This window comes from Crocodylus porosus, unplaced genomic scaffold, assembly GCF_001723895.1.
Source record: "Crocodylus porosus isolate Cpor-Errol unplaced genomic scaffold, CroPor_comp1, whole genome shotgun sequence".
NCBI lineage: Eukaryota > Metazoa > Chordata > Crocodylia > Crocodylidae > Crocodylus > Crocodylus porosus.
Window position 1 is genome coordinate 11514195 of NW_017728913.1, and position 9683 is coordinate 11523877.

Consider the following 9683-nt stretch of genomic DNA (forward strand, 5'->3'; position numbering starts at 1 on the left):
CGCCCCGACCCTTCCCTTCTGCCGGGATCCGCGGGGAGCAGCCGCTGTGTGGGAGCGGGCCTTCGCCTGGCCTCGGGCCCCGACATCCCCGCGCGGCCGCAGACTTAGCAGTGGGGGACTGGTAGCAGCTTATGGGGGGGAGCGGGTGCGTGTGCCCATAATGGGGGGGGCGGAGTGTGTGTGTATGTTCGTGTGTACACAAACACACATGCCCCCGTGTTCATATGTATACGCACAGATACGGGTATGCACAGACACAGATATGCATGCAAAGGAATGTGCGGACACGCACGCACGGACACTTGAATGTGCACACACAGGAATATGCAAATATGTACAGGGAGTCCTCGGACTTAAGACACTATTGGTTCCTGAAAACTGCAAAAAGTCGAAAGTCGAAATGCTGTAACTCGGAACCAATTTTTTCCCACAGGAAACAACGTTATAAATGGGGATCGGTTCCTGAACCAAGGACCGATACCCTATTTTCACTAAAAATACCCCAGAAGTTTGTACTCAATCTATTATAGATGAACAATATCACTACATTAATGTATTTATATTGTAAATAGAGAACATATTGGTCTGGAAGGACTTCTTTGAGATGACTTTGCTGGACTTTTTGAAGGGGTTTTGGATGGGCTTTTTGAAGGGTTCTTGGCTGGAGTCTTCTCGGGAGTCTTGGCTGCAGGATTTTTCTGGAGTCTTGTCTGCTTGCTTAAAGAAAAGGTTCGAGGAAGTTGGGAGGGATGTTCTCCAGGGAGATGTACAACACAGCGAACCTGTTCTCTGGCATGGCGTGGTGTTGGATCAAGTGTTGTAAAGTTGAAACTGACGTCAGGAAGTTGAAACAAGGTGTTAATTTATAAACCTTGTAACTGCGAATCGTAAGTCAAGGACTACCTGTATATGCACACATGTATACACAAATGTGCACGCACACACGGGTATGTATACACAAATGTGCACACATGTATCCACACGGGTATATGCACAACTGTATACACACAAATGCACACGGATATACACAGATGTGCACACAGGTATATGCATGCATGTGCACACACACAAACAATATATATACACACACACACAGAGGTCTATGTATGTGTGCACATGCGCACACATAGAAAGATAGATGTGCAGCATTACTGGTTTAGGTAAGACCCTGATCCACTGCGAACCAGCCCCGCATCACTCATCTGGCCTGCATAGGTAAAAGTTTGAGCACCACTGGTCCAGAAGAAAACAACTTGAATCCTGGGGGTCTCTGGGAGATGGCAAATTTTCTGTCCACAGCATAAACCCATACAGAGCTGGGTAGCGGCACTAGAGTACTTTTCTGGTTCTCTGTAGAGCATGATATGGGTTGCATCATTTTGGTTTTAGTAGAATCTGATAACATTGGACCCATTCCTTTGTTTTTTTCTGAATTTGATGGTATGCTTGATGTTGCTTTTAGTCTCCCTCTTGTCAGTGCTTTAGATGAGGAGATAAAGTTTTCCCTGCAATCATTCTTTTGGTGGGGAAATATCTTGTACCATTTTGTGGTGAAATTGCCCAGTGTTATGTATAACAGCTGCACATAGTTACCATCCTGGTAGTCCTTTGTCTAATGAGGGGGTTCATGAATTTAAATGTCAGGACTTTTTCCATTCTATCTCCAATTTATTTAATTTATTTTTCTTTGGCCCTGTTCAATGCAATATTAATTAGCAGCTCTCCATATTATTTCCAGTAAACACCTTTAAAGCTGTGTCTGTTATTCTTTTTATCCGGTTATGGCAGGCTGCCCATAGATCAAATTAATTTTACCTGGAGGCTGCAACTGTTACAATAGACCATGGAAACATAGCTTGAACTAGGCCCAGTAATCATACCATAGCAAAATTGCAATGTAGAAGGGTTTGGGGAGGATTTACATGTGCAGTTTCCCATACATCCAGATGCGAATAAAATCTATAATAGCTTCATTGTGGTTGTATTTAGGTCAACACAGTCACATGAGCCTAAAGGATCTTTTCCACACTCAAGTAAAATTTATACAGCATGATGCCAAACCTTAGTTAAAATATCATGTTGCATATCATTGTCTTTAATTTTATCACTGCTGAGATTACTAAGCTGTTTGAGGGGGAAGGGGAAAAGAAAATTGCTTGTCATTTATTTTTCTCACTTACATAGTGATGCAATATTTTAGTATTTGTAACATCAGGGTGTTTGTCATAGTAACTGGTTGGGAAGTCAATAACCCAATGTGGTATAGCTGAATATAAGGTTCATCTGATTTAGAAGGCTTTGGTTAGATCAAAAGGAGTCAAAACTTGTGGAAGAGGTGATATCTTCTATTAGACCAACTGGATATTTGCAGGCTTTTGGGTGTGCACACGCTTTTCTATCAGGTATAGGAGAGAGCAGAGACTGTAAAATTCTCCTAGGTAGAAATGAAAATTCATATTTCATTCATTTGTATTGGTTAGGTCAGGTTTGATACCTTGCATTACTGCTGTTTCTTGTGTATGCATCATTGATGGTTCATCATCAGTCTTCTGAAGTACAGGTTTTTGCATGAGACAGATTTTTTTTTTAAACCCCAGTCATTGTCTTTATTGATATTTGCAGCTACTGATTTCAAACCTTTGCACCAGCAGCATGTAGCTTGTTTCAGAAGGAAGCAGTAGTGAAACTAACAAACATTGCGTTGCTTTTGCTTGGTGGAAGCTTGGAATATGTTAGGAGTAGCAGAAACGAGGCCTGATTTCCCTCCCTGCCGCCCCTGCCAAATCTCTACACCTATCCACCTATTCTAGGAACTCACCAGATAACTTTTCCTCTAGCTAATACATGTTCCATGTACAAGAAACATGCACAATACATTTTATCAGTCTGTTAGTTTGATTCAAATGGTAGGCTACCAGGTTTAAAGGCACACTTCTACTTGAAAATCCCATCTGTCTGAAAAAAAATTAGCATCCTATGGTTATAAACCAGGGCTGATTACCTGGTGGCCTGTAAGCTGCCTGCAGTTCCTGAAGGTTTAGGCTGTGCCCCCATCATTGCTCCTGCCTCTGCAGCTGGGCTCTCCAGGCTACCCCTCTCTCTTCGGTTTTCTTCTTGCTGCTGCTCCTTTGGGACCAAGGTGTCTGCTGTGCAGGCAGTGGCAGAGGGGCTGAGCTGCCCCCATTGTAAGTGGGTGTATGGCTGTGAGGGGAGGAGAGGAGGGTGTTGTGTGGGACTGGGGGAGCCAGGCTGTGTGTGCTGCAGGGGCAAGGGTAGGCTGTTCACACCGTATGCCTGAATGAGAGGAAAGGCGAGAGCCAAGCTGGCCATGCAGCACATGTTGGAGTGGGGGAGCTGGGTATTCCACATTGGACCTGAATGCTCCACACTGCTTGCACCCCGAGGAAGACCCCTGGGAAGGGGGTGCCTGCACAGCGAGCAGTCCTCAGTTTGTAGCCTGCGCCTTGTGCAATCCCCAGGACTGTGGACCACACCTGGAGGGGAGGGACAACCCCAGCTGCCTGGAAGTTGGACAGTCCAGTTATAAGCTATCCTCAAGTGTAATATAACTACAAAATACTGGAGCAGAAAATAGTTCTCATTTCTACTTTTTGGTAGTAGGCAGCAACTTGCGTGAAACCTATTCCGCTGTTCTCCCATGTGTTCAGTCAGTATCCCCTGCAAACTGTTAGATACAGATGTAGGGAAAAAAATCATGTAAAAAGTTAGAAATACCCCCAGAATGGTTGAGGGACTTGGAGGGAAACAGCTGTCTTTTTTTTTTAATGACCTGTATTTCACATTAGTAGCTTCACTGTAATAAAAACAATGTTTACAGTAGTGAAGGAGTCCAACAAAAGCAAGTCCCCCACTGTGTAAAGAGTAGAAATAACTATATTTCTGCTTTTTTAAGGGCAATTGAGCATTTGAATAGACTTCCCAGATTGAATGGAATACCTTTTTTAGAGCTAGTAAGGTAAGATGGATAAGGAATTATGGGGATGTAAAAAAAATAAAGGACAGTGAGTAGGAAATGTAGTAGATTGCTTAGCAAATCAATTCCTTGAGACCATTAATGTTTTTGGTAGATTAGCATGGAAAGGTCTTCCTTTGTGAAGAAGTCTGTCCTGAGGGAGTTGTGTGGGATGTTCATTTATTTAAGGAGAAATCAAAGAAATAGCTCTAGGATTAACAAGTGTGAGTTCTGAACAAAATAGCAATTCCTAGGATGCTCTGGTATTAAACTGCAGTATCTATGTTCTCCCATTTTAGTCCAAGAAAAGAGGACTGAGTGTTGAAGAGAAGAGAAGCCGCATGATGGAAATATTTTTTGAAACAGTAAGTAGAATTTTTTATTTATCATCGTTCACTTGGGCCCAGTGGTTAGAATTCACAATGCACTTAACTGTCTACTGTGGGTACTGTAGTGGGAAATATCTTTTTGATTTCATCACTGTTAAATTTTTTAGTTAGCTTTTTTTTCCTAGACCAGATTGGCTTCATTTGTACTTGCAGAACCAGCAGTTGCTGACAGTAGATGCAGTTGAACTGGTGCTGAATAGAATTTGGCACCAGTTCAGCTGTATGTTATGTTGACCCTTTTTGTCAGCAATGGATGAGTCATCGACAGTGAAGTGGAATAACTAAAAGAATTGTGTTTCCTGTAATGCTTTCAAATGTAGTGCTATCAGTTTCCTGTAGACTTTTCAGATTAAAGTACAAAAGCCAAGAAAACCTAAGTTAGATTTTCCATAATGTCGGTAATGGCTGCTGAAATATATTTCTCAAGCCCTTTTCATTGTATGGGGGTTGCCATACGTCAGAGGTTGACCTGAAGAACTTCAGTTCACGTACAGTGCAGCAACAAAGTGAAAGTATTGGGCATTTGGGACATTCTCACTACTTGACTTGTTCTGTAGGATCCAGATATTGTCAATTTCACACTGTCACTGCAGTATGACAGGAACGATCAAATTGGGACACGGAAGCAATTGAAGTTGGAGAGTCAGAAAGGGACGGATCAGAGAGTACACACTAAAGGAGGCAGTATGTAGGGGAGATCAGAATGACAATCCTACAGCAGAGGTTTCATTGGGCTTCTGACATAAGTAATTCACATATAAATTTAATGTATTATTAATCATAATTGTACTGGTATGCTTCAGTGCCTCATCAGTGCAGAATGTCTGAAGAGACAGTAGTTAACCGTCTTAGTCAGAAGTCAGGCAGAAAACATGGCAGGGTACCACCTTAGGGTGCCTGTACATGTGTGGGGTGCCTGCTCCAATGCATTCTAATTAGATTAGAACAATTAGATTAATTGAATCTGCTCAAGTATTCTTGTTAGAATGCTCCAGCAGCCTCACCATCATGCGTATTCAAGTGTTCCCATGTTTCAAAATGGCGGTGGGGGTGCTTTACCTAAAGCTTGTCAAGTGACCTTTAGGTAAAGCGCTCCCGCAGTCATTTTGAAGCGCAGGATGCTGAATACACAAGAAGCTGTGGGCATTTTAATTAGAGCAGCTCTCACCCCAGAGCACATATATAGATGCCATTAGAGTCTAAGTAGATCGGACAGGCATAAGCTCCTATAGCTGATAGCCTACTTCATCAGATTTATTGAGGTTTTAGCCACTCAGACCTGAAGTTGTACCATGTAATGATGCAATTAAATTAGAGTAACAAAGAGCATGGATTATGACAAAAGGCAGTTTCTTTTATTTTTAAATTACTTGAGTTCTTTAATTACGAGTAAAATGCAAATTTTTCTGGAATAATAAGTATATGTTAGATTTTTCTTGGGTATTTCTTGGGATTAATTTAGCATGGGTCTTTCAGAGCTGATGTACTTTTTGTGTTTGAGCAGAAAGATGTGTTCCAATTAAAGGATGTAGAGAAGATTGCTCCCAAAGAAAAAGGAATTAGTAAGTGTTTACAGCATTTTAAAAAAAATATGTGGAGGCATTACATACTGTTTAGTGGAGAGGCCTTACTTTGCAAATTCTCATTTTGCAGGACTGCTTTTCTTTTCTTGGTGCAAAGACAACTAACTGCATCAGTTTATTGGTTTGTGGTGGTGGTCTAGTTTGAATAAACACAAAGACAGAATGCAACTACTTTATTACTGATATATGTAACTTACTATATTGGACTGATTATAAGTCTACCTTGTTTCCTCAAAAAGAAGAAAAAACCCCACCCTCCTAGCTGATTGATTTTTGACTGACTTATAATGGGGCTGCCAGCATTTTTACTATTATGGGCACACACTAAAACACCAAGTAAAAAATGTTTAGTCCATTGTGTCCTTTCTTTTATTATTTGATTCACAAGAGCAATAGCAGTGCATAGTCTTTATCTATACTTACTGAATTACATACAGGGAAAAAGCTGTTGTTCCTAAAATTGAACTTGAAAATAGGGGATTGACTATATGCAAGGTCAACATAATCAGAACAATATAGTATATTGGACATGAAGGCCAAAGCTTACAAGTGTGGGTTACAAAAGACTGGATCCTGAAATTCACACTTTCTAAATATATAATGCGATTCTCAGAGAAGCTGAGATCCCATTGAGATCACTGGGTGCTCTTCATCTCTTGAGAATCATGATGCATTGTTGGCTAACTGTGGATTTAAGTGACAGATTTTAATCTTTGACATCTTAAAATTTGGCTCCAAATATGTACACAAATAGTTTTCTGTTACATTTCTCCAACAGTACTACAAAGCAGTTTTACATAGAAAGTATCTCAGGTTTAATATCCAGGACCATCAATAGAAATCTGATGCCCATTAGTTACGATTATGGCCCAGGATAACTTATCTTGGGCAAACTTTAGATTTTTTTAAATGTTCTGTTCTCATGCCTATATGAACAGTGAGACCGAATGTCCACTTTCTTGATTTATACATCTGTGTGATGGTGATAACAGAGCTATTATAGATCAAGAAAAAGCAGTTGTGTTGTAAGAGCTACAGGGGGATCTGCTATAACTCCACGTACATTACTGCAGTGGTACGTTATTTTTCAGTTATGTTAGCAGATAAAAGGTACTCATAGAAGCCTCTAGAGATGCAAGAGTATATCAAAGGACATTTATTTGTATTCATGGGATGTTAAATAAGATTTTTTTTAAATTACTGTAGAGACTCTCTCACAAACCTTTATAATACAATCAAACCATATATAATCTGCCAGTAGAATCCTTTAGAAGCTTCTTTACACCTGAGTATTGAAGAATAGTTACTGAAGATCATTAATTTAATTGTTTCTTATTTTCAGCCTTGAAAAATTCTACTGCCTGTGTTGAATGGGAAACTTTCTTGGGCAAGTGTGGGTCATAATCCATTAAAATTTTTTTAGCCTGTCTGATTAAGAGAATGACCTTCCATCTGACAGCTTAATAGAAATTAATGTAATACATGTTCTCCCAGTTCCTCTGCAGCTGTTGATTGCTTAGAGTGGAAATTACCAGATACAATTTAAAAAAATTACTAGTTAAGAAGTGTTAGAATTAAGGTTGCATGGACAACTGGTAATCTGCCCTCCTGTATGGGGGTGAGTATATATAATGATGCTGTTTTTAATTATGTGGTAACAGATTATTCCTTTTCACAATATCTCTGTCTTAGGCTTTAGTCATCAGTCTTTCACTTTTAGTTTCCCTTCTACATTACCTCAAGTGTATGGTTGGCTTGAATCTTAAAGTAATGTAAAGCAGAGGTTGGTAATCTGTAGCCCATGAGATGGATCCAGCCTGGAGGCTCTGGGTTTGGCCTGCAGAGCTGTGACTTCTGCTCCCCTGCACCACAACTGGCTGCCAGGAGCTTTGGTGGAGCTGTCCCTACTTTGTGCTGCAGTCAGCTGGCTGGAGCTTCAGTGGAGGCAGGCTCTCCCTGTGCCACACTATAGCTGGGTGGCAGGAAGAAACAGTGAACACAGCCACGTTCTCGTGCCTTCCTGCTTCAGACCCATGCTGGGTCATCTGGTTTCCCTACCAGAAAATGTTTCTGACCCCAGTGAAGGTAGTCATTGACAACATTTTCAAGTGGCGGGCAGAAGGAACCTAGTTTGGTTTTTTTTTGCCACCTTGGCTGCAGCATGGATGAAGCCGTCTGCCACCTGGCTGTAGTGTAGTCCCTCAGCTCCGTGGGCTTGGTGGCCTTGTAGGCCATAGGCTGCCAACCCCTGATTTAAGCTATTAAAACAGACTCTTAAAGACTCTTAAGACTATAGCATAAAATGTAACATCATGAAAGCATATTTTGCCACAGAAAATGGAATTTGTTCCATGTAACTTGATTCCTGGCAACTTCGGAGACCAAAAGAGCATTTGTCCAGAAGAGAAATTTATGGGTCTGCCCTTGAGTACTCCATCTTGACCAAACACTACAGGCTTATCTATGCAAGATCACAGGTCATGTCCTTTTCACTAAATAGGTTTATCTCGCCTTCTTCCAGATCATATTAATCTATCAGCTGATTTCCTTTATTGATAAATATATTTCAAGCTGGATTAGATCAGGACCCACAATGGGAAACTGATAGCAAATTTTCTTTAATAAATTGTTTTGTGCACAATATTGCCATTGACTTCAAAAGGATTCTCTGTATGAGTGGTTTGTAGCATCAGGCAGATGCCAAAATGGAGTAGTCTCTTCAGAAATATGTTCATGGGGTAAGAGTTACTGTATTTACCGAAATATAAGATGACTCCCCAATAATTTGATTCTACACATGGAAAATGTATAAATGTATTATAAGTTTCCGTGTATGAAATCTAATTATTGGAGGATCACCTTAAATTCATCCTTAATGAAGTGATGAGGGGCACTGTAATGGGGCAGGCAGTGGGGGATGGCAGGAGGCAGATGGTAAGGGGCATGCAGTGTGAGAATAGTGGGGCAGCCAGTGAAAGAGGCAGGCAGCTTGCCCCCTGCTGCCTGCTTTCCCTCCCCCTCACACTAACCCTCCCATTGTGCTGCCCCCCCATCCCCTCCACAGCCTCAGGCTTCCCCAGTTCCCCCTTCGTCTCTTCCCCACATCCACACCGCTTCTTCCCCCCCACTCCACCCCGCACACTTTACCTTTGCTCTTTGCTGGCAGGCTCCTTCCTTCCTACAGCCTGCGGCACAGAGCATGGCTCCAGCCTGGCTCCATAGCAAATATGGTACATTTATGCTGTTGTGGTTCTGTAAGCAGTTCCTGGGGAAGATGAGAACAGGTAGAAGTACATAAGCTTCTGTTATGCTTACTTATTTGCTACTAATTTTTTTCTTTATTGGGTCTACTTAATTTTAAAATGGGTTGCTTTTGTTTTTTAGCTGCCATGTCGGTGAAAGAAGTCCTGCAAAGTTTAGTTGATGATGGGATGGTGGACACTGATAGGATTGGAACTTCCAATTATTTTTGGGCTTTCCCAAGTAAGGCTCTTCATGCCAGGAAGCGTAAATTGGAAGAACTGGAGACTCAGGTAAATCTGTGTTGGGGGAAAAAGACTGCTTGTTTGCCTGTAAGGGGTAAAATTTTTCATTGTTTGACAGTCCTTGCTACATATCAGCAGCTTCATTAGCAACCAGATAATGAAGTTATTTTTCTGCTATCCTGTTCTTCCATCGGAAAAGTCCATTTGGAAGCAGAGGGGTGCATTAAAATATATGGTTCAGCTTTCAGAAGAT

The 9683-nt window shown here is 41.3% G+C and overlaps 1 protein-coding gene across 1 annotated transcript in view; it reads left to right on the forward strand.

The window, feature by feature from the left end:
- Positions 1–9683, forward strand: part of MND1 (meiotic nuclear divisions 1) — a 67597-nt gene that overhangs the window by 315 nt on the left and 57599 nt on the right. The window contains exons 2-4 of the mRNA XM_019534495.1: positions 4273–4338; positions 5867–5924; positions 9330–9478. Of these exons, the coding sequence (XP_019390040.1) occupies positions 4273–4338; positions 5867–5924; positions 9330–9478 (273 nt within the window). The remainder of the gene's footprint in view (positions 1–4272; positions 4339–5866; positions 5925–9329; positions 9479–9683) is intronic.